This window comes from Lampetra fluviatilis, chromosome 36 (assembly GCF_964198595.1).
Source record: "Lampetra fluviatilis chromosome 36, kcLamFluv1.1, whole genome shotgun sequence".
Taxonomy (NCBI): Eukaryota; Metazoa; Chordata; class Hyperoartia; order Petromyzontiformes; family Petromyzontidae; genus Lampetra; species Lampetra fluviatilis.
The window spans coordinates 4975639-5002109 of record NC_136310.1 but is presented as its reverse complement, the minus strand read 5'-3'; the positions used below and the strand labels follow the sequence as shown (position 1 = coordinate 5002109).

The following is a 26471-nucleotide window of genomic DNA, read 5'->3' as shown; positions in this document are numbered from 1 at the left end:
TGGTTCTTTCGGTAATATCACGTAGAAGGGAAATAATAAATAATAAAAATAAAACATAATAAAATACAATTCTCACGACGTTTTGGCCACAACGCAAGCAGCCATCCTCAGTTGAAGAACAGGTCTGTCGGAAAGACAGCGTCGTCAGACTTATTTTATTATGTTTGTTTTTATTATTTTATTATTTCCTTCTACGTGACTTTACCGAAAGAACCAAGAATATCAATCCCTGCAGTCACGAAAGCTTTAAATCGAAATGTATACGTTCCTGTCACAGCGTAAATAAACACTGTCACAGCTAAATCTCTGAAACAGAATGTCATTATCTGCTTTTTACCACCACCATCGTTATGCTACGCTCTCAGATTTACAAAAGAACAAACGCGATAAGAGACGAAACGAAATTATTCACGCATTGAACCAATTGCTCTTGTGTCTTCTCCCCCTTTTCAAAGAGCTGAATGAATCGCAGATGAAAGCAGAGTTGCTTGAGTAAAACCACCATCGATATCACGAAGAACACAATGATTTAAATATAAAACGAGCCGCTCGCATTTATTTATTAGATCTCAGTTCTCAATTTTTTTTCGCGAAAATACGATTCCTGAGCAAGATTAATGAGCCACCTGTGATGATTTAGAATGTTATCCTCCACATAAGGGTGCCTTTCGTCTGCGAAATATATTATTGTATTATCATGAGTACATAAATAAACCAAAAAATACGACATTCAAAGCAATGAAATTAGACTGGGAATTTAGTGCTGTGATATCAATAATCGGAGTGATTTCAGTCCTTTGTCCATCCACGTTGTGTCAGTCACGATGGTTGTTTGTTCATACTTCACCATGCAGGTTCGTGAAAGCGGGGCCCAATGCATGCCCAGTTCAGATATAATTTTCCATTTTTTTTGTATTATCCACGGCTGGAAGAGAATCCAACTTGGCACGCTGGATTAACAATGCAGTGCGCAAACCACAATGCCAACACTCCCACCCCACTACGCACTGCCGCACGCGATTGTGTATTCGCTAAACACTCGCAGCACACGGAGCGTTTTGGAAGCATTTTCGCGAAATAAACAAAAATATGATCGTGCATTTTTACATCACAAAAATAGAATGTCAGCATTATTTTTTGTAACATTAAACGCATGCCAACATGGGCAAGGCTTTACTTTAAAACAAAAAATATTACACACAATCACCCCCACCCCCTCACCTCTGTCTTTACGCAGAACACACGTAATGGCTGTTTTTATGGTCACTGCCTCATTTACAGAGAAGTAGAAAGAAGAAATAAAAAAAACGTAAGGTGAATGTCTATATTTTATTTTTTTATACAGGGAATAAATCTTGATTGCTTACTGCCTCCTTTTGATGTATTACTATATTTCAGGGCAATTTGCATTTCTCGCTCGCATTTCTTCCCTTTTATAGATTCCGCTGGGTACTTGGGATGTGATTTATGCGAGATTTGTGTGTGTGTATTATACGCGGCATTCAAACAACTCTCATAAAAAAGGAATTGATATACATATATTTATACGTGAACAATAGACGTGCCAGCCACAGCAGAAATGGTTATTAATATTTCAAAGCGTGGAAACTTTTTGCGCGATTTTAAAATTGAAGATCAAACACATGTTGTCTCCTTTAATAAAAGTCACTTCACAGGCGGAGGTGCAGCCCTGCAGTTTCCTGCTGACGCCACTGTTGGTGGGAGTCCTCCACTCAGTGGGTGTTTTGGTCTACTCTTCCACGCTGACCTGACGTCTTGGAAGAGGTGACTAACTGTGGTGTCACCCATTTACACTGCAGAGGCAGGTTAGGTGGGTGGGTGGGTGGCATTAAAACTCGTGCCATTTCTTCAACTGCCGTGCCGGGAAATCAAACCAAAACTTGCGACCTCTGGATTGCAAATGCAATGCTACTCCATTTGCACCATGGCAGAAAATCATTGCAGTAAAAAAAATAGCAAAGCTTGGAAATTTGTTTGATTTTTTCAAATTTTCTTGCCGTGGATTTTACACCTGATGATGATTGCTTGTGTTGCAGTCGAAACTTCGTGAGAATGTTATTGTTTAATATTGTTATTATTAAATTATTTCCCTTCTACTTGACTTTACCGAAAGAACCTAGAATATGAATCCCTGCAGTCACGAAAGCTTTAAATCAAAATTAAAAAAGCTTGGAAACTTAATTATTTTCTCAGCACATATTAAATAACGCTAGCAGTAATATGTAAATTATGTGTAATTGACGGATATTAGGTTCTGGTAGCCTTTCACCTGCACAGTATTTTAAGCACTGCGATGTGTATAAAACTGGTGGTTTAAATGTATAAGACTGCCTGGATAATGCCACATATTATCTACTGAATATAATAGTAGTACAGAGGGGAATTGTTTATTCATTCATTTTTTTTTTAACTCTTCAACAAATAATTCAAGCATTCGTAAGTTGGCAAAGGGCATTTTTGTAAATCTTAAAATACCATACTGATCCTCTGTTGAACAACGCGTACATTATACCAGTGTATTCTATCTGTTGATTTCAAATGGACGGTAAAACTTTTTTTCTTATCATAATCTCCACTAAATTATTATTTTAGCATTGAATTTGTAATACAATCCCAAATTCAATTCCACGTTATAAAGTGTGTTAAAAATTCTGCATTAAATCTTTACCCTTCAGAATCACCACAATTTCTCAAGAACTCGACAAATTCATAAATAATAAAACTCCCCTAAAATATGAAAAATATATATAAGAGATGACATTTCATGCAGTGGTCCTTATTCAAAGCAGAAGCAACAACCATTTCCATGAAGAAGGCCCATTGACCGAAACGCCAAAAAAAAGATTATTTAGAAGCTCCATTGGCTGCTTGCCTGCTCACCGAATGAAATTTAAGGTCTTATGCATAATTTATATGCCCCTAAATAAGCTGGAACTACCCCCACCTAAAAAGATCGCCCGGTACTCTTGTGTTCCGATGTAAAATCTGTGATCCTCTGGTAATGGCATATCTATCGGTCGCCAGATGTCATTCTGAAAAGGATTGGGGCTTTTTTCGTGGAAGGACCGAAAGACCCCAACGAGTATGAAGGACAGAGACTTTAATTCCCGACCGGTTGAAATGAATCTTGCTACAACTTTGCCGGGCTTTAGAAATCAATGAAAAGGGGCCGTATGTTCACCAAAAACCTTTGTCCGGATGGTATGCGCATGGGATAAAAAAACTCAAGTGAGGTGTTTTTTGGGCACACGAAGGATAAGGTGCCATGAAAACGCACGCGCACGCAAACGAACAATCTCCTTTGGGAAAACAAGAATATCTCCCAGTGAAACGATGCTTTTCAACCAGATACACGAATGGTGTTACTGCTGACAGATTCAGGATCAGTCAACAAGTGCAGCTCTTTAACGGAGATACTGCCCTTCGTCCTGGTTAATCCCGTCAATAGCTCAGAATGTCATTTAGCCGTCGGGGAGAGATTTGTATACGTGTGTACGGCGTGCTAATTCGCTGGCAGCGGGTGTGAATGACAGAGAACGTGCATGCAGAGTGATGCCAAAGGGCTTGCACCATTTGATCAATATCGGCGCGATGAGAAGCAAAGCCACTTCGGGGGGTGCCTACGGCAGTGCCACTGTTGAGTCTGGGAAGCAAAGTGATGTATTGCAGAGGGGGGGGGGGGGACATTTCGAGTGGTGCAAGGTCAGATTATTAGTTGCGTTTCATTAATGTTGGACAATCAATTGGCGTTTAATATACAGCGAGTGGGGGAAAAAAGGACACCCTCGTCATCCATTAAGCGTTTATCTCCTGTCTCCTCCCATCATGACCTCCAATGTCCCCTCATTTGCATCCTCCTGCTGGTGTTCTCCCGCCCCCCTGCGGAGATCACAGCATCTCCCTGCAGCTCTCCATTTACGCGGAGCTCCCCCCACCCCAGCTCCTTCACTCTCGTTCTCTCTCCTTCCTTCCTGCACCTGCCTGTGGATGTAGCTAAAAATGACAAGGTGAAGCCCTACACAGCACTAGATTAACACGGTTGGCTGCGTACGTTGCGACAGAAGTTCAACATACGAACACAATTTTTTTTCTCTGCAGCCATGCCGCTGTTACGTGTTGTTGATGTTTGCCATTATGAACTTCCATGGCTATTTGTTTACATTTTAATGTAAGTTCCCTCCGTACAATGCCTGCTGTTTGTGCAGCGAGTGTTTACTTGGACAAGTGCATACCTCTTCACTTTTCTCTTTAAGCACAAGATGAAGTGGTTGGCTGTCGGAGAGAGATTAATGTTGTAGATTGTCTTTCCTCCCATTATGGCTTTCTCCTCCCTGTTTCTCTTCATGGTCAATATTTTCAGGCTTTACTTTTTTCCCCGTACTGTCTAATTGTATCATATATTATATACCCGTATCTTCCCTTTGGTGCCCTGATAGAACACGTGGCAGAGAAGCAAAATCCACAATTCTTTAATACACGTCAGTTAACTTAGCCGTTCCTTATCCAATTAAGCCAATTTTCGGGTTTTATCAAACTCCAGTCCGTGTGACTCACTATCCATCCTACATTCACCAATCTTCTCCAGTGAAGTCCGTGCACACTGCACCCACCAAATGATTGCTAAACAGGCCCCGACAAATGTAGAAGGCGGTAATTTGAATGACGATCCAGATATCGTATACGTGCGTGCGTGTCACCACGTGACAGGCGGCATGATCCTCATTTAAATCGGGTGCTATCTACATTGTGTGGAATGTGTTTTGCAATCATCGTCCACGCAACGACGTCCTTGATAAAAAAAGAAGTATGGGAAATGCTCGTCTATTCAATGACCACCACGTGGTAAGTTACACCACCCAAGGGTAAGCCAAGTGGTTGTGTTAAGTACATCGCTGCAATGGGAATGTAGAGTACCGACAGTTGACCTGAGATCAACAAATAAACACGAGCATCGCCACATACTCGTAGCAAGCACGGAGGAAACTTTGACACGCATTCCGAATTCCCTTCTGGCATTGAATATTTTCATCTTCAGAATGGAATTCATGCACAGATGCAGTCACTTCCAAGGCTTCATTCAACACAGAGGCGACGCGCATTGTGTGGCCTTAGATCCCCGCCCTTTGCACATCATCAGCGACAAGTCCCAAAGCGACCAGTGCTGTCTCCTCTCTGGACACCTCTGACCGCGCAGTTGCGTGCGAATGTGTGTATCGCGTCAGCCACTACGCATGTTGATGCTCGCAAATAAAAAAAAATTAACCCGTAAAAACAAAGTTTTTCACTATAAATCCTTTATATGCGTGACATCGGTTTTATTTTATTATTCATTTCTGTTTTTCTTGAGTAAGAGTTTCATTTTTATCACATTAGTATTTTAAATTAAATATTTAAAAAAAATTTCCTAAAAAGTGGAACATTTTGGAAATTTTTTTTCACGAAAATAATGTCACGCACAACGAGTCTGTGTGCAAAATGTCAGCTCGATTGGATCACGGGAAGTGGGTTAAAAAACGACCGAAAGATTTGCACGGTCGTAAGCGTGCAAGCAAGCAAGTGAACTTAATATAAAGGATTTAAAAAAAACCTCCCATTTGTATGATGTTAACGAGCTACCTTTATCAACGTCGCATTAAATACGTTTGCGTTTTTAAAGTACAATGGAAATGACCGCTGCATATTATCACGATGCAGATTTCAATAGACAATTCACGGTTCCTCCCCGGGGGGTTCTTCGTCATTTATTTTGTCAAGATGTCATCCTGCAATCGCTCCAAGGTCAAGAGTCGGGACTATATATTACGCTGATCAAATACATCCCACTCGCACTGGTGTAAAGCCAACCCTTATTCACAGGCGGGTTATTTAATTCTTTGTTTATTATTACACAGTGACGGAGGCCAACAGCGAAAGAAAATTGCTTTTGGAAGTTCATAAAAGAACAGTTTTTTTTATTTGTTTCTGTCCAACATGCGTTTGCTACTTCGAGCGAGGTTTTAGGGGGAATTGAATTTCGGCTACACTGAATTACGTTATTTACATTTAATACAAAATCTAATACTTGAAACTCCCCCCCCCCCCCCAAGACTTTTATGCAAAATATTATTTTTGTTTGACAAAGCTCCCGGTAATATCCGTCTTGTTAAAATACAAACATGCCCTTATTTTACATCAATAAAAAATCCCGGAGTTTTAATAAACCCGTTATATTTAGAATTTATTAAAATTGCCTCGCACATAAGGTAACACTTGTGTGTTTTCGTGCAGTATCTTAAATAATGAAGACACCTTGCGGGCTTTGCAATTTTGTATAATTTAAGCAACATTCCCAAATGCCACGGACAATTGTACTAAGAGGCTTGTAGTTTGTTATGATTGGCTCTTGGCCATTACAACAACAGATGGCTGGATAGAGAACGGTGAAAACAAGGCGCAAATAATGACATGTCTTCCTCCAAAGTGCCTGCAATTTTAAATAAAATAGAGGCCTTTGAACGTATTGAGCATGACGCTCGGAAGACTATGGTGGTTCACCTTTATATCTATGTGTGAACATGAGCAACTGCATATATTGTCCCCCCCCCGCCCTCGTTTTCCCTGTCATATTTTTAAAATCGATATGGTACCGTTTACTCATTAGCCAGTCTATTTCTAAGAGGCATTACTATACTCAGAGATTCTTGTCGTACATATATCTCGTCCAGTACAACGTCGGATGCTGCCGTGGCGTAGAGATGAGCGCGACGGACTAGCAACCGGACGTCGCCGGTGCATGTCGATCTCCCGGCGCGGCAGTGGAAACCATGGACAGGTTTCTTAATTATTCCCGCCTCTGTCCACCCATCGGTATAAATGGGGGCACCACAGTTAGTAGTTGTGCGCAGTTGGGCTAAAGTGTGGGAACACCCACCGGTTCCAAGATGTCTGGCCGGCATGGAAGAGTAGACCAAACACCATTCACGGGGCTTCTCAGTGGCATGAGCAAGTCGTTGCGTGGCTGCGATTTAACCTTTCTATCTTGGCTGTTCCCGTCGGACGAAACGAGATGAGCACCGGGTGACCCTGGTTGTTAGTAGCTGCTTAGTAGTACCTGGTGGCTGGACCACCAGGGCTTGCCGGATGTAGCAGGCGTGGGGCTGTGAGGTGGTCAAGGGATGGCAGCACTGAGTGGTAAACTCCCCACCCCCCGCCTCCTATGCATGGGTTTTCTCTGGGTTTCCCAGCTTCCTGCCATATTCCAAGCACGCATTCATGGCATCGGCCAAGCAAAAAAAGCGGGATCCTTCTCGAAATAAATCTTAAGACTCGAATTAATTGCACGCTCTCGTGTTGCACTATTGCCAACAATACGGTGAATTATTAATCCTCGTTACGAAAAGGTCATTAAGCGGCAGCACTTATCTTCTGTACATTTTAAAAACCGTGATTAAAAAGCTGCACGCGCTGAGAACACTGGAAGCGATAGCGTGGTGGGTTGTGAGCTCAAGTGAACGTTGCAAAGGCGGGGAGTGGGGGTTGTCGGGGTTTTGTTCGCGACAAGATGGGGAAATTGAGTAGCATTTACGCTCCGCGCTCGCTACACCTTACCGTGCTGCCATCTCCCGCAGGCTCTAGCTGCGTTGCTATTGCGTTGCACGCGCCAGAGCGTATCCATTCCTCATCATAAATTTAAAAACATTCAGCCGCCACATGCAGATTGCAAAAAAAAGAATGTGAGGGCTTGTGGCCGTTAAAGGCGCGCACACATCGTCGATGCTTAACAACTGCGAGAGGCGTTTACAACTATTTTTTTTCGTTCGCCAACGACAACCTAGCCACGAACTATTAACACCTCAACAATGTCACCTCGTGCAAAGCTCAAGTTCTGACACCGTCCTAGAATCTCGCCCGGATCCGGAAGAACGCCGGCGAACACAGCGTGGAACAACGCGGATATTCAGGTTTTTAACACCTCGTTTGAGAATTCAAAGATTGCTACCTCCTGGCTTCAACACTCCCTGAAGACACCGGCTTAGCCATCAACCATATCAGAACATCAACAGGCCGATGTGCCCATCTCGTTCATAAAAGAGACGTTCAAGACACACGCCACGGTAGTGCGATTGTAGCCATGGAACCAAAACCATGGACCACAGGAGAGTAATCCACTTTAGGCTGCACTCCTTCAAATGAGGAATAGCAACAACTGCACAAACTAAAGTAAGACTAAACTATTTTGTATTTTACCAGGTAAGGCCCACTGAGCTTTATAGCTCTTTTGCAGAAGCGACCTGGCCACAAACAATAGCCCAACGGAGTGGCTTATCACGTGGACATTTATAGCAGCCAAATACTCAAAGCGCACGTTAATTCTCAATGTGGAGGGAAAACCCGGAAGACCCGGAGAATAATCCACGCGACCGCGGGGAAAATATGCAAACTCCAAATATACAGCAGGCGTCAGGGTCAGGATTGAACCCAAGAACTCCTGTATACCAGGCGAGGTCGTTAATATCTCTTAAAGCCCACTTGTCATGGCTGGCAGACCTTGACATTGGCACTCCTGAACATACTGCCATACGCAAGGAAAAGATTCGAAACAACAATTTAGCACGTTCTGTGTGGCCTTGTAGCTTGCAGAGCCGGGGCACTGAGCCAGTGTTGCTGAGATACGGGGTTGAGTCAAGACCTGCCACCAGTGATTAAACCGAGTCTTCAAACGCACCTCCCATTAGCACCGATTGGCTACGTACGGTGCGAAAGAAGTCCAACATACATCTCTGTACATATACACACGCACGGAACGAGTTGACGGTGTCAGCTCAATCACCAATAACTGAACAAAAAAATATAAAGAAATCGTAACATTTTTGGAGTATCACTTAAAATGTCAGGTGCAGCCCTGCAATTGCATGTTATACGCCACTGCTGGCAGAAAGGCCTCCACTTGTGAGGAGCTCTGGAGAGCCCCTGTGGAGGATTTTCTTGCCCACTATTCCATGCTGGCAAGACGTCTTGGGAGATAACTCATTCACGTAACGTGGCTTATTCTTGCTCTGAGAATTTAAACATTTCCGTTTGAATGCCAACTGATTGAGGCCCCTTGGGAAGGAGTTCTGGGAAGTCATCTTTCCGAGGCCACCCTCTGGCACTCGCAGCTGCAGAGTTTGCGGGTGAAAATGTTTTCGTTTTGTGAGATTATGGCCGATAGGGACACTTGGCATGTAATTGGGGATGGCAAATAAAGTAACAACCGTCTCTGAAGACGACAAAACACTGGAAGCTTCATATCAAGTACAAATCGCCACGTACAGCCGTGAATGGTTAGTGACAAAGAACATTGTTTTTTCTGCTGGTCATAAATACATTAAGGCATGCTAGGTGTTAATTCGATGTATTTTTTTCTTCTTCTCCATTCATATAGGATACGATTCTCTCGAAGTGTTAATGAGAACCTTCCAATCCGAAAGAATAACTAGATTTAACTCTGTTGACGTATTGCCATTGCATGTCCCCCGTATGTTGCGTGTGATTAGCTCGAAATATAAAACACTACATGTTGTTAAATTATGCGCACTTTTAAATGAGTCTGCATTAAATCGTTTTTTTAATTATATTTGGCATTTTTCGGTAAAGTCACGTAAGTAAAACATTTAATAAAATGAAGACAACTCAATGAAGTTTACCGAAAAAACCAAAGAGTATGGATCCTTGCAGTCACGAAAACTTCAAATCTAGAAATATTTGGCATTGTCCATGAAACTATGTCACGTCAGCCCACCGTGTGGCATACACGTGTAGCAACTGACTAGCGCTGCTAGAGTCTTCACCACCGTCTCTGTCTTCCCTGTCTCGGCGTCGCCAGTCAGGCAGTCTGCCAGCTGTCCTGACTGGTAACCGTAATCGACTATAGACGGATTATTTGGAAGTATTAACCCGTTGGTGCTTGTTAATAAACAGAGTGCCTCCAACTCTTAGTGTCTCCGATTCAGTCAATGCACATGTGTGCGGTATATTTGCCTACACGTGCCTGGTGAAAACTGAGAGTAAGTTTTAGGTGACGATCATGCCCCGAATCTGCAGCCTCAGTGACAAAGCAAGCAGCTCGCAAAGGGAAAGTTGGTCGTTCATATCCCACTTGTTTGTTAACTCAGGCCATCAACGCTCTCGGGTCGATAAAACAAGCTCAGATTCGTGGGGAATTCAACAGGATGGACTCGCCTCCGTCACAGGAATGAGGAATTTCCACGATCGGCTCTGGGCTGTAAATTGGCGATGAGCAACAGGTCAAAGTTCATCTTCTTGGTTCTTTCGGTAAAGTCACGTAGAAGGGAAATAATAAAATAATAAAAATAAAACATAATAAAATACAATTCTCACGACGTTTCGGCCACAACGCAAGCAGCCGTCCCCAGGTGAAGAATAAGTCTGTCGGAAAGACAGCATCTGAATGAGAACCAGGAATATGAATCCCTGCAGTCACGAAACCTTTAAATCGAAAAAAGGTCAAAGTTCATCTGAGCGGGACATCGCTGTGACTGATTCATCAGGCAAACCCCACCGAGTCCCAGGACTACTTTTTGAGGAGGATCCTCAAAAACACTGAAAGGCATTGTGGCCATGCGACCCAAAACTTTGGCCCGTGCAGTAATCCGCTGTAGTCTGCGCTCGTTCAATGGAGGCGTAAGGAAAACTACGCAAACTCTCTTCCTTGAAACCCTCATGTGGCTCGCATTTAGCTGTTTTCATTTATTTTATTTCAGTTTCATTTATTTTGAATAACCCTGTGAGCCATTCAGCTCTTGATTCGGGTGCAACCGCAACAAACAATACAATTACAAGATACATATTGCCATCATTATACGCAAGAACGGAATTAAGAGGATCCTGCATCGGGGTAGTTTGACAAGTGGTAGGAAACTAGAGTACTCGGAGAAAACCCACACATTAAATGGGAAATAACTCAAAGCTCCACACAGATTGATTCAATAATCCATGCCCATACTGTCATACCCTGGCTCTATTTTAAAGACAGTTTTTATGAGACGCAACAGACCCCAAAAAAGGGCTTCAGCGTGTCAAATTGTATTCATCGCGAACCTATTGGACTAAGGGAAATATAATTTTGCTTTATATTTAACAAAAATTCGCGAGAAGATCCGGTGCTTTCATTTGAATTTAGCCCATCTGCTTCTCCGTTACATTAAAGTTAAACACGCGGTTTTGTTGAGTTTTCAATTTTTGTACAGCTTTGAAAGTTGAACGTTTTAAATGTGTGAAATCTTCCCCTCTGTATGATAATCTCATATTATACAGAATAGATGTTCTCGCGAATTGCGGCGAGTGTGAATAAAAGTCCCTGGGCAAATTGGATAAACGTGGCAGATTTTCAGCCGATGCTGAAGTCTGTCTCTGGAAAAATGAAGGTATTATATATATAAAAAAGTAACAAATGTGAACATCACAAAATGTAAGAGTTTAGCTTTGTTAAAGATCCATCACATGTGGGCTTTAGAGTTATATCTTAGCACTGCCCTTGGCGACACCATACATTTTTGCATAAAAAAAATTTAGATTTTGAAGTTGTGAAGTGATTAAAGTGTGGGGGGGGGGGGGGGTTAAGAAAATGCAGACTAACACCAATAGGGTTGGACATTTTCTCTGCAACTTCCACCGACCAAGCTGAAACGATAATCATTTGTGCGTTTAAACGCTTGTGAACGCGACGATTCAATTTGGTTGGCTATGTCGGGTGGTGGATGGTTTCACAACGGAAAATTGGCCAGATAGACCGATAACCTTAACCAAAAATCGATAATGAATTATAATATTGGCCCCGAAAGCTTTATGTATTATGCGATCGAACTTTGTTTTGCAGACCACAGAGGGAGGTTGTATGCGTGCAATGTACAATTTAAAGCTCGCCTTCAAGAAACACGCATCACGTGGTGAGCCCAAGATGTTTTACTCTTCAAACTGCAACTTCCTGTGATCTGCAATAACACATGCTACCAAGTTCAAGGGATGCTGCCCCCGTGCTAATGATCATCACACTGGACTTGCAATCCAGAGGTCACAGGTTCGATCTCCCGGAGTGGCAGTTGGAACAACGGGCACATTTTCTTAAATTCGCCACCCACCCCCGCTCTTGTCTTACCCAGGTGTCACATTTGGGTATGCCACAGTTAGTCGATCGGCGGTGGATGTCAAAGAGTTGCAAATTATTTCGTGTTTTTTGTCAAGAAGATGACCTCCTAATGATCCGTTTATATTTTGTTGCGATTGCATGACTAAATGTAACCGTGTTGTGGTATATATTTTCATGCTCAAAAGAGTATTTTGTTATGTCAATCTTATATTAATAAACTTTAACTGTCAGAGCAGGCCTCGGCCAAATTAAAGTCAAATAACCAACTAATAATGTTTTCCCCCCACTCCCCCCTCCCTCTAATATTCACTGGTTACCGGTTTGAGGTCATAAAGCTCACTATACGTGATGATTTGATTCTAATCGCAGGCAGCCGCTATGATTTGCACATCGATTTTCGGCAATGCCGGCTCTCCACACCGATAAAGGCATCATCCCTTTAAGCAAATCAGCCACTTCAAATTTTTAATCATCTTGACGACCATAATCAGCTCCCACTCTGCTCGTACATGCTGTGCGTATGAATATGCACACATTAGACGCACAGTTAACGTGCGGCTGAAATTGAATCTCTCGAATGTTATAATTAACCGTGGGCATATTCATTGGATCATCCGCAATAATGTAGGGACAAAATGAAGCATCTCTGAACCTAAATCATCGTCACATCTAGGATTAACATATTCAATTTAAAATATTTAAATAAAGGTAAATATGCATAATACTGTAATGGCTGTTGTTGTCTTTCAGAATTATAAATCAAATTTGCTTTTATTGATTTCATCAAAATTTTTTAGTATTTTAACGAAAATTCTTCAGTCTCCATCACAGTGTATGCACTTAAACATGTGTATCACATGTGTAAAATAATAGACTTGCTAAATAATTAACGAATTCAGTGTCTCTGATTGTGGCCACAGGTCAAAGTGAAATATGGTAAAATAGTAATAATAACGGCAATAAGAACAAATGTGTTAATCCACCACTGGACGAAGACTTCTCCCATAATTTGACCATCCTTCCCCACGTGGGTCAGAGCGGATTGGTGAAATAGGTTTGGTGGAGGAAGGGCAATTCAGATATCAGTCTCCACCTGATGTTAGCCGTGGTCAGGAATCACCGCACCCAGCATGATCTTACTCCTTCGTGACTGAGGAAATTACTACAATGCACTGTTATGCAGGATGAGTCCCCATTCTTTTTCTTTCGTATGGCTGATGCATATGCAGAGCAACAACGTACAATGTCACATTCAGGTGGCCAGGCCAGGATCAGCGGAGTGCATCGCTGTGATGTCTCCTTCGTATTTGTGGATCGGCCATTGCGTCGTTGTACGTTGTACGGTCTCTGTTCTGGATGACCACAGTCACACACAGGGGAGTTTCTTATTTTTCCATTTGTGCATCGGGCATTCGCATCATCCATGGTTTCTGGTGATGTGGTTTAGGCTGGACCACGAGCTTCGTGGATGATTAAACCCAGGGATCTTCTGCGTCGGGTCTTTCACGAGGTGTTTGTTTGTGAGTTCTTTTGAACTCCATTCAGGTCTCCACGCTCCATTGGGGTTGAGCTCCATCGATTGACACCGTTTATTTTATTTGAATTCAGGACCTCCCATCCTACCGATTAAGGACGATGGCCCTTCTAATGTATGTGCGCACGCCGGTGCGTTCCATCGTGAACTCTGTCATCTCTCCGCCTCCAATAACCCTCCTGGTGAAAACGCATACTTGCAGGCATCACACGCCGACTGCAAATGTGCCAGAAAATGTAAGCTTTTGGCAACAAAAGTGAAGGCGCATTGGCCACGCGTACAGTGTCGCCTTGTGACACGTAATCCCCACGAGCGCCGATCACAGAGAAAGCCACCGCAAGGAATGCCCCGGCCGTGTTTACCTGGATTACAATCAAGGTGCACACTGCTACCGCACTTGCCAATGACAATATCCTGATGGGAAGCGTGGTCGCAGACAAAAATGGAAATTCTACGTCTCCGCTGATTGCATTTAGTCTGTCCACTGTCCCCTTGGAACACGGCGCTGTGATAAAGAGGCTACGTGCACGTCGAGCGGTTCGGATAAAAAGCCGTGTAATGGTTATCGTACTCAATCTATGTCCCATTGCGGGAGTTGAAACAACGGAGCAAGTTGTTATTGTTATTGCCCCATCTTTGTCCACACAGCAGCGTAAATTTATACACCGAAGTTAAATGGATATGCCAACTTTCATCGGTCGGCGGGTTGCGTGCGGTGGAGGCAAGTGTGGGTAACTCCCACGTGTGCCAAGACGTCAGGCTCGCGTGAAAGAGTAGGCCAAATACGCTGTAGAGTGGCTCTCTGGGACTCCCTCTAGTGGAGGCCCTTTTGCCAGCAGTGGGGAAACAAGCAATTGCAGAGCTGCAACTTTACCAACTTGACCTCGCTCGTAATGAATGAACACATTTGCATCAGGAGTAGACAACTGGAACACAATGGTCTACTCTTTTCAACGGAACATGGTGTTTACAATCCACCCATTTCATAACCAACATTCTGTGGAACATTCTCTTCAGGAACTATTTGGGTGGGGTGGCTGTGGACACGACATCTTTCAATCTGGCACCAGTGGCCGCTAAAGGCTGCCCAAATCAATGCCCCCCGTAGTCTCTTTTCCTAAGGCCTGATAACCTGGTTTAATTCTAGAAACGTATGAACCCATACATGTACAACTGTTACAACTCAAATATGGCCACCTGTTGCGTTAGGACTTTGGGCATTTGCTCGGCAAACGTGATAGAAAATAGATTCAAACATTACAAAAAAAGCTGCTTATAAACACAACTCATAAGCACATTTCCGTAAAAAAACGACAATATCAGATTACGTACATTGGTGGGCTGAAGGCGATGGGAAACTTCTGATACAAGTACACGTTGGATATAAGCACAACTGACCTTACTCCAAAGGGTCGTGCTAATAGCCAGCTTTCTGCTGCATGTACACGTGAGTTATCTTTGTGTGGTGGTTAACCTCATTTACCCCCGTAACTGCAGGGGTGGTAACTAACGATGGATGGAGTGCACTGCTACCTAGCTTTGTATTTACATGTTCGTTTTTGCACAGCAACGCACGCTGATTTTGAAAACCATACAAAATCTAGCAAATGTCCACAAAAGCGGTATTTAGCCAATATTATACGTTATTTATAATTACCTACAGATGTATTGTATGAACCTTTGTGTTCCTGCCAAATAATCGATAAAGAAGCGGCCTTGCACGGCATTATTGTGCATATATTTGTAAATGCTCATTGTTATTAATAATTATTTTGGCTGGGTCCTTGTGTTAGCACGATGTGTATGCATTCGACTTGGTTGACTGGGACTCGCCTCTTTAAAGACTGGTCCAAGGCTGCTATGAGCAAAACATTTATCTGCAAAGCCCATAGGCCAAATTAGATATATATTTATATTTTTTTACTTTGACAATGAAAACAATGTCCCGTTAATGAAACAACAAATGTGTTGTAGATAAATAGGACAGTTATGTGTGCAAGTGTAAGACAAACAATGGCAAATATCACCCGAAAAGCTTTTAACAGACTCCTTAGGCAAGTGAGAACCTAATGAAGGCTGACACAGCACACGAGAGGGTAGGTGGCCAGCGGTCCGCGTTTGTCTCCCACATGCTGATGTTCACGCACCGCACTCAGGTACTCATTTAAGGCCGAGTCAACCTCGGGGAGGCGCCCAGGACCGGTTCAGATAATCGTCACCGATGTTGGCTGCGAGCGGAAATCGAACTCTGATCACCGGGTTCGCGGCCTAATGCGCTAACCACTACGCCACCTTCTTGGTTCTTTCGGTAAAGTCACGTAGAATGGAAATAATAAAATAATGAAAATAAAACATTATAAAATAAAAATGTTTTAATTTTATTATTTTATTATTTCCATTCTACGTGACTTTACCGAAAGAACCAAGAAGATGAATCCCTGCAGTCACGAAAGCTTTAAATCGAAACACTACGCCACCACGAGCCACAAAAATACATGCACACAGACGTCTCCAATTCAGGTACAAATGGTCCCGTGATAGATTTTTTTTTACAAAGGTGTTACCTTGTGATACATTCAGTGCAAAAAAAGTCCAATGCTTTTGTAATTTTAAGCACGCGTTATTTAAGACAAGCCTTAAGTTAGGACATGAACAACTGCCTGCATCATATGCGACTGACTACAGATGGAGGTGCACTGCTTGTCTGGCTTTGTATTAACATCTCAATGTTACACAGCGGAGCGCACTAATTTTGCGATCCGTTGAAATTCTAACAAATCATCACGGAGCGCTATTTACTTAGAATAACTGCCTGCATCGTACGCGAGCATTTTAGATTGACGACGCAAGGCAGAATGAACTTTGTTTGCCCAATAACAGTTATTGACATATTTTTTGAGAGGGTAAGTACAACACGGCCTCATCATATCTCTAAGGCATTTACACAAATAGCTTCCTGTCAAAAGATTGTAAAAAAAAAGAAAAGAAAAGGTCACTCCTCAACGATATCCATCTTTAACCAGTATGCCTGCATTCGATCTAGGAAATATCAAGTGAGGCCACGCGTGTCATTAAAGTACTTGACAGATTTAAGGAAGAATGATTTAAGATTGCTTCTTACCTTCCCTTCAATAAGAAGCAAACAATGATGAGGACAACTATAATCCCCGTCGCTACGGATAGCCACACAATGGTGCTCTGGCTCGGATCACTGGAGATATCCAGCGCTGCAAAGGAAGACAGAAAGAAACACGCTTTTAATATCCACATTTCAATTACGCGATAAGAGGTACCCGCGTATCAAAGGCAATGCATGTGCTGAATGGTGTTCAGCGATACATTCCACAGTTGGAAGAGAAGGCGTCTCGCAGTGGTAAGCAATTATGACAAGTGACATTTTACTTCAGGGCATCATGGAGGACACTGACATTTTTTAGATTGCTAATCTTGGGTGGCCTGTTATCTAACCAGGCATTAAAAAAAAACTAAACCATTTTTTATTTTACCAGGTAAAGCTCACTGGGCTATATAGATATGTTTCAGAAGCGACCTGGCTACAAATGATAGCTCATGTGGAATTTTCTAGCAGCCAACTACTCTAAATGCATTTTTATAAATACAGTATGGTGGGAAAACCGGAGGAACCGGAGAAAATTTCAAACTCCAAATTTTCAGGCGTCAGGGTTGGGATCGAATCCACGACCTCCTGTACACCAGGTGAGATAGTTAACATCTTACGACCGTGGTTCCAACGGTGGCCTGCCTGTCGAATGGGGGACAGCTTGCGCTATTTTCTTATATTGTAGTATCAATTTCAAACAGTGTCTGGCACATTTCAAATATGGCATGTGTGTGTATGTACTGCAACGGGTGAAGCGGTGGCACCATGATTAGTGCACTGAGATACAAACCCCGGCAACCTGAGTTCAATTAATTGGTGGTGAAAAATACAACGGGATCCGGACCTCCCCTAGGTAGACTTTTCCTGAACAGAGAACTTGATGTGGTGAGTAAAGCAACATCAGCACTGAGAAGACCAAGGTGGCCAGGAGTAGTGCTGGCAACACTACCTTCTTGAGCGCTGTGCCAGCCTACACAGGTGATCGCGAGCACCATTGCCCCAATCATCTCTTCAGGCTATACGGGGAGGTGGGGGTGATCTTTCCCTTAATTTTGCCCAGGAATAGTACGGATGTGCGTCACTGGCGTTGGCCGTGAGAGAGAATCGAGCTCGGCTCGCTCGGTTGGTAGTACGGTGTGACAAGCACCACGCGAGGTTGTGATCTGTGCTGGCCTCAAGTGCTGCTCACTGATAGGACTTTCCCAAACCGCCTAGGGAAGGCTTATGGGAAAAATCTTTGTCGGTGTTTGTGTGTGTGTGTGTGCGCTGTACTGTCGTTTTATGAGACTAGGTAATGTTTTTTTTTATTTGCATATTTAATCGACCCGGAAAACAGGCAGGCCAATTCGAAGTCAAATGTCGGTTTTAATAGATTTACGATCAACTAGCAATAACAGCACAGACTGTAAACAACCACGGGGATGGGATCGACTGTTCTGGCGGTTTGTTTGGGTCAGCAAAAAACGAGATGAATAAATTACGCAAATGTGATGGAAAACATAGTAGCGGCTCCTTTTCAGTGGCAGTAACGGTTGAGGGAATGCAGGATGTATGCCCAGGGAAGCACAACTCCTGGAGGATAAAAAAAAACACCAGAGAGTCTAATTTCCACTAAGACTCCACGAGAAAAAAAGCATTCAGTTTCAAATTTCACGCACTAACCGCAGGAAGAATTTGCTACTTCACATTTGGCAAGTGTTGGGCAAGTGTCGAACACGCAAGTATTGAGAAGCCACTGGAGCTATGCACTTTAGAATCTAGATTGAAAAGTAATTTCTTTAGGGCAGCTTTTTGTGTATAGTTTGTTGTCCTTTCCCCCACATCCCCGATAAACATGGTTGGCTACGTACGGTGCGAAAGATGTTCAACATACATACGTACAAGTGCACGGGTTACTTCAACTTTGATTGGCATGGTTAGTTCTCGAATATTAATTGGACCTCAGTCCAACATATCAAACTCTGGCAGTGCCACCCACCTATTCCCATAATCTACACGCCCCACTGCCAAGACTTTGATGTGGAAACGAGCCAAGCCCTGTGAATTTCTAGTGGTGGAATGTGCACTGCGGTATGACAAATTGTTTCGTGATGATAGGACAAAGGCCGTTTTAAACATGACTACTCCCCATAATAATCAGCGCTTTGTCAATCCACCGCTGTAAGTCTGTATAACGGTCTACCCACTCCAATGGCGATTATTTAATCATACCTCACCATGCTGGTCAGAGCGCATTGGTAGAGAATGACTGGTTCAGATATTACTCACCACCGATGTCGTCCGTGTGACGGCTATCGAACTCATGTTGCCGAGTTCATTGCGCAGTGCGCTAAGCACTGTACCACCACTCCCCAGAATAAAGTCGCATCCGTACACTCCAGCTCCCAGCATGGCTGGATAAAGCAATGCTGTGGCCGACCATGATGGACAAAAACCCAACGTGGTCCTTGAGGAACTTCAGCTTAAATGCTCAATTATCTCAATTTTGAGAAAGGATGTGCATTTAATGTAATAAGCAATATACAGTAAACTGAAAAGAAAAATACTTCGCATGTTGCAATTTTTACACGGTAATTTTTTCTTTCAATATGCAATATCGCAGGGATTCAATCTCATTAATATCTTGGGAACCGTAAAAGTGGTCCCTAGGATATAGGGGTTAATAGTCAACAGTGGCAATATCCTGACCCGTGACACCACTTACAAATTCTAGCTTGGGATTCCATTTTAACCCAAGTTTTGCTCGAACGTAAATTATAGAGGAATTGGAACACCGTTCACCGATTTTGTGTTTTCAGAAGACAAACATCCGCTTGCAGAATCTTTGAACACGATTTATGTAATAGGCTCCGTACATGCGCCTGGCAACACTATAGGCATTTAAATCCATGAGAACAAATATGTTGGCAAGGTAGTTCAAGGTCTAACATGATTTAAATGGCAGATTGGCATGACAAATTGTACACAAGTAGCTGCTCCGGCATAACGGAAGAGAGAGAAAAAAGCAAATTGATTGGCTAGCATACAAAAAACAAGACGATTAGGACCAATAACTTTCAGTTTGTCATGTTAACAGCATACATTAACTGAATTAGTGTCCAAGAGTAAATATATAGGAAGGAAATAATAATGGGGAGAAAACTGTGTGTTTTTTTTTTAAAGGTGCCACAATCAGAGGCTTAACGAAATAAATTTCAGGTGTGTTTGTGCATGTGTGAAATGGCCAATGATTATAGGCTGGAACAGAGAGTATAAGGTGGAAGGATGCCGAGTGACTGCTCTGATTAGTGAGTTCTGCAGCGTGCCAGAAAGAAACATCTTCAAGGTCACAACGGGCAGTGAGCGAGCGAGAAGAACCAAGCCAAGCTAAGCTCCATGGATGTGATGGAAATGTATTTTTTATTATTATCATAGACTGGAGAAAATGAGGTTTGTACTGGGGCAACCCATTAAAATATTCACTTAAATAACAATACTGGCAGAAACGTGATTGGTAGTCAAATGAAGGTTGAAGTTGGCCTCACAAGGAATAAAAATAATGCATATGCATGGACCCTTTAATGCTCTCCAACGTGGATTTGTCTTTAGAAAATATATATACTTTTTTTTTTAAAATATAAGAAGGTTAATGACATAATTTCGTACTGTTCACAAAAGTAAGTGGATTCAAGCATGGCACGTCTAGAAATCATGCCTGTCATTTCAAGTGAGGGATGGAAGCAGCTGGTGTGCAGACGCTGGGTGAATTATTACATCGCAGGAGCATGACAGATCGTGGTGGCTCAGGGAGGCCGTCATCCAGCAGTGGATTGACCGTTGGTCGATAACGATTAAGAACAATCCAGATTAAGAGATAACGTCACGTGGTACGTGAGCTCACGATGTATAATGGTTATAAGGCTAGACTCGCAAATTCGGATGCCAACAATTCTATATCCTGATGTGATAGTCGAACCAATGGTACAAGTTTCTTGAATTCCCCTGCCTCTGTGCGCCCAGCGGTATAAATGAATACAACAGAGTCGGTTGGCAGGTCACGTGTGGTGGCGAAAAGTGTGGATATTTGTGGCTGGCATGGAAGACTAGGCAATATACCCCCAAGGGGGGCTCTCTAGAATTACCTCTAGTGGGGGGCTCTTCCACCAGCAGTGGCACGTGCAAGCAATTGCCGTGATGCACCTTTACCGTTTACCTTGTCGTGTGCATGTGTGCATGTTTACCTTGCAACTGTGCAGTGTGCATTTGGTTGTAAGTATACGCATAAACAGGCACAAAATGCATGCAGTTCATATACATCTGCAAGCACAATAGCTTGCTTAATTTTTTATATATTTTTTTGTAGTGTAGCTGGTAGTGAGAGTGATCTACAGTCTGTTTAAAAATGTAATATGTGTGTTTTTGTGTAATAAATTATAATTGGTTTATTTAGCTCTGAATTAGTTTTTGCAAGACAAACATTAGACTTCAGCATTGGACCATAGTACTTATTGCAGTTTAATTGATGATTAATTTCGCCGCTTTTTTTTGCTATTCATGAGCGAGCAAGATGACTATGATTGTTAATGATCTTTATTTACCATCTCCAAATGTAAGTATGTTTTGCATATACATTGGAAAAAATGGTCAATCAGCAGCCTTAATTGCCTAGGATACAATCCAGCTGTGATCTCTGCTTGAGCAGATGGATAACTGGGAAGGGATGCATCTGTAATTTCTCCACTGTATATTTCTAATTTAAAAAAATGTCTTCCCACCTTTGCACCTGTTATTATTAAAATCGTGGACTTTCATTTCGATTCGGTGAACATTCAGTTCAAATTATCTTCACCAACCTGACAATGCATGAAATATTTATGCGATAGGTTGAGTGTAATAATTCGCCCACACAATGCATAATGTTTGGGACATTTTTACCTTCATGTGCCTAATGCAATTCAAAGAGACAGGACATCGTACACTATAGACCTCTTTCAAGGAATAGCACTGCAACGTGTAGACAAATTCAAGCCACTTACGCAGTGGCTCCAAATGGTAGGAAACGTCTAACATTGGTGCAGTTATATACTTATTTTTTGCGCTGTCAACTTTTTCCAGAAGCGGTGAGTGCCTAATTCTCACAGCTCTGGCATGATCCAGCTTTAAACTCGGTTCTGGTCTAATTAAAACTGGTCATGAAAATGTGAGATGGTTGTGCTATGAATATAATTGTTAAGTGTTACAGGAATGTGAAATTTCCACAACCGGTTCAGGACCACGAATGGAGTTGAACATTGTTCAATGACACTTTGAATGTGTCGACCTGTATTTTCTTGTTTATGCCCCTAATGGTGGAACGGCCTCTGCTTGAGAGACGGTGGCGAGATGTTAACTACCTCGCCTGGTATACAGGGGATTCGATCCCGACTCTGACACCTGTATATTTGAAGTTTGCATATTCTCCCCGTGGTTGTGTGGATTTTTCTCTGGGTCCTCTGCTTTTTGCCTTCACATTTAGAAACAAGCATTGAGAGTGTATTCTTGGGTCTTTCGGTAAAGTCACGGAGATAGGTTCAAAGAAAATAATCAAAAATAACAGAAAATTACGACGTTTAGATCGCAACGGAAGCGGTCGTCTTCAGGAAAAGGACTGAAGACGACTGCCTGCGTTGCGATCAAAACGTCGTAGTTTTCAGTTATTTTGTATTATTATTTTATTTGAACCTATTTACGCGACTTTACCGAAAGACCCAAGAACATGAGTTCCTGCGGTCACGAAAGCTTTAAGTCAAGATTTAAGCATTGAGAGTATTTGACTGCTTTAAATGTCTATATGATAAGCAGGCCACTTCGTTGGGCTATCATTTGTGGCTAGGTCGCTTCTGAAAAAATAGCTATATACCTCAGTAGGCCTTAACTGGTTAAGTAAAAATAGCTTAGTTTATAGTTTAATAAATAGGCACGCTTTATCTTGAGCCGTGGTTCCAAAACTTCTCTTCTACGCTGGCCAGATGTCTTGAAAGAGGTGGGATTACCCACAATTTACCCCACTGCAAGCAACTTTCCAATCAGCTGAAATTGTGGTGCATCCATTGAAACTCCTGGGTGCAGCAGAGGCAGGGGATTTGAGAAACCTGCCCCATTGTTTCAAATGCAGCACTGGGAGATATACAGTATCTGTCGATCTGTGGGTGGGTGGCAAGTTTCGTGTGATTACCATTACACCAAGGTTGGAAGGATAAAAAAAAGAAAAGATTGACAGCTTATTCTTACAAAATAGTCCTGGCTTGTGCTAAAACAACTTCCCCGTTTAATTACTGTTCATGTACATTTTTCAGGGAGCAAGGATTAATGGAGGTCATGAGAGTCACGTAAATTTGGAATTTGAATAGTCTGTGAAATATTGGAAATGGCTGTAGAAATACGTTAAAACTCGGTGCTTCCTTTATTACCTTTTCGAAAATGCCAAAAAAATAAACTCAGAATAAAAAAGAAATTCTTCCCCTGCACCTCGGACATGAATTTAACAAAATAAATAAATAGACATGCCAAGACCGTAGCTCTCGCAGTGCGTAAGTGTGATAAGCAGCGCTAAGCCTGAATATATTTTCGCGTGCGTTTCTTCATCTTAGTCAATAGCGGCGCATAAATGAATACCCCCCCCCACACCACATTTAGTATCAACATGCTGTTCAGAGTATTTGGGCGCTATACATTTTCACGTGATAAACCACTTCTTTGGGCTATAATAATTTGTGGCCAGGTCGCATCTGGAAAAAAAAGAGCTATTTCGGCTCAAGTGGGCCTTACCTGGTTAAAAAAAAAACAACAACAACAACAACAAAAAATCCGTTACAGCGTTCGTTGAGAATAAACAATTGGACACGATGCTTACGCTCGTTGGAGGTCTGGAAGTGGAAGGGCCTGCTGTACTGCCCGTACCCTGCCGTCGTCCGTGTGCGCACTTGGAAAGTGTAGATTGTCGAGGGCTTCAGACCGTTAATGGTGATGGTGTTCCACTTGGACTTCACCGTGGTGTAGCTTATCTCCGTTTGCTCCTGGAGGCAAATTTGGAGAGAAAGTGGTTTGGTTGCGTTAGAACGTTGCGCAGATGGGTCATTTGCTTTTCTTGCTTTGCTCACCGGATGTGTGTGTTCAACGAGGAACGATCGCTCGGAGTCACGTAGAAGGGAAATAAAAAAATAAAAAAATATATAAAACTATATTTCACGTAGAAGAGAAAAAAAGATATTTTTTTATCATTTTATTATTTCCCTTCTACGTGAATTTACCGGAAGAACCAAGAATATGAATTCCTGCAGTCACGAAAGCTTTAAAACAAATTTTAAAAGATCACTCAGAGATTAATACGAACAGAAACTGAAAGAGGTCCTGTGAGTTGATCATAGGCGTCTTTGAAAACTCAACACACGAGTGAATAACACTGCCCTAAAAAATAAACAATATGTAATCGGTGACGTTTTTGCGAAATGGCTCTTTATCCAAAGCAGAGGGAAAATATTTTAATTATATCATAGAGAAAATATCGAAAACATACACACGGAGCAACACATCATAAAATGGCGCTATTCATTGCAGAGAAACAGAGCCATAGCCGGAAACATTGCGTAGACATTTTCCTCTTCAGGGTACCGAAATTGATGCATGCGATTTTTGTTGTTCATAGTTTAGTTACGCACCAACTGCCGACGCAGTATTCCATTATTTAGTTTAAGCTTTTTTGAGTGGCCTATATGAATTATATAAGCTACTGGATACACACTTTCCCGGTGGACGTATAGAACATGTAAATAAACATCGAGCTCAAATATTATACAGGTAGGCTTTCACGACCGATATTATAATTCATAATCGGTTTCTTTTGGGTTAGCTCGTCGTGTAAAAACAATGTGTTGTAAACCGTCCCGCGTGTAAATGTCGTAAGATTGCTCTCCGAAAACAACCGGTAGCAGCGCTGCTGAAGCAGTGATACGTCTGGCCACGTTTAATTTACGTGACACTTTTTTTTTAATTGGCTGTCGGGTGGAGGAGGGTTTTACAACACAACATTACTATTACTACACTACCTCACTAAAAAGAAAGCAATTATGAAGCATAAAACTCAAGACGACCCATGTTCCCACCTGTGCCTGATATTATAATCGAGCTCTGTTTTAATTCTGGTCTCAACTGGCTTTGCCTTTCCCTGGTGGCATTTGTTTCGTATGATTACCAATGTCAAACAGGAAGAGAAGAGGATATTTGTATGCATACGTTTGGGTTAAAAGTAAATATGCTTTTTTATCATCTTATGAACAAATATAATCTTTGGATTATTTTCATGCACGGTGAGATCAAGCTTAGAAAATTATAGTGGAAATAAGTTTTGCCTGATTTATTTTAACACCGTATATCTTATTTCTTCCGCATCTTCTTGCATTACGTAAAATTCTCTATGGACAACTGCGTGCTCTGTGGCTTTGAGGTCATTGTTGCTATTGATAAAATAAATAACATTGAAAATTTAATTTTTTAGAAAATATAACACATGCTACAAAAACGTTGCATGGGGAATTGTAATCCTGTGTAACTGTGTTTAGTGTGTAATGCAATGTATTTTTAAGCATCATGGGACCTCCTTTGACCACAAGTATTGTGGTTAATGCAGACACGATTCCTCGTAAAAAGGTTTCAGTTTTGTTGCCAGAAAAAATGGGAAAAACCCTATTCTTGTATTTTAAGCAGTTTGAAACTAAGTATAATCCAATAGAAACATGAAACAGGATTTTCTCAAGCTGTACCATTTTAATATGTTACTTCCTTGTTAATATGCTATATGTGAATTTATATTTACAAATATATGCTAAGTAAAATTACAAAAAATATATAAACATTTAAATTTACATTTCAAGTGCATTTCTGCATGCACATCATATAAGTCTCTGTGCCTTGTTTGTGTGTGTACATTTATATATCTGAGCAGTGTTCTCCACCAGTCTATATGAGGAGCGCATGGCACTACGAACCCAGCCACCCGAGTTCAATTCCTGCTCATGGTGACGAATTCATTAACCTGTCCCGGGCCTTCCCTAGGTCGGCTACCTGGTCCGGTGCCTAAACATAAGCATTGGGGAGACAAAGGTGGTCAGGAGTTGCACTTGCAACCCACCTCCTCATGTGCCATGCCAGCCTTCATAGGTTATCGCTAACAACACTTGCCCCAACAGTCTGTTCAAGCTATTTCGGGCGATCTTTGTCTTTATTTGTCATTGTGTATCCGACAGAACCCATGCCCATCATTTACGGCATGCATAAAATAAGATTGCTCATCCATTATAGTTGATTATGGTTGTCCTCCCACCAAAGGCAACAGCGAAGGATGAGGAATCATCCTTGTCTGCTCGATTGTGTTCCCCTGATATGGCTGGAATTGTTCTTGGCAACATCAGCCAATGTTCTTCAGCAATCTTGATGGCGTTCGAAAAGGTGGTACACAGAGACACAATATCTCGGTTGGGTCAAAAGGTCAACGTTCAAGGTCACCGTGGTCCCAATGGTATCATTATTTTGGTCTGTCAGTCTGTGTAAGCCTTGACATAACCTTTTTTGGCTTGATATAAAACAGATATTATAGCTCTGTTGAACTTTTCGTTATTATTATTTTTGGGTAACAGAAAAGTATAATGCGACTG

General features: G+C 42.1%; 1 protein-coding gene across 4 annotated transcripts in view; it reads right to left on the bottom strand.

Annotated features, from left to right (window-relative positions):
• LOC144945029 (ephrin type-A receptor 4-like) overlaps positions 1–26471 on the bottom strand; it is a 154197-nt gene that overhangs the window by 46932 nt on the left and 80794 nt on the right. For all 4 annotated transcript variants that reach the window (XM_078873203.1, XM_078873205.1, XM_078873206.1 and 1 more), the window contains exons 7-8: positions 23675–23837; positions 16804–16909 (exon numbers count right to left, since the gene is read on the bottom strand). In XM_078873203.1, the coding sequence (XP_078729329.1) occupies positions 16804–16909; positions 23675–23837 (269 nt within the window). The remainder of the gene's footprint in view (positions 1–16803; positions 16910–23674; positions 23838–26471) is intronic.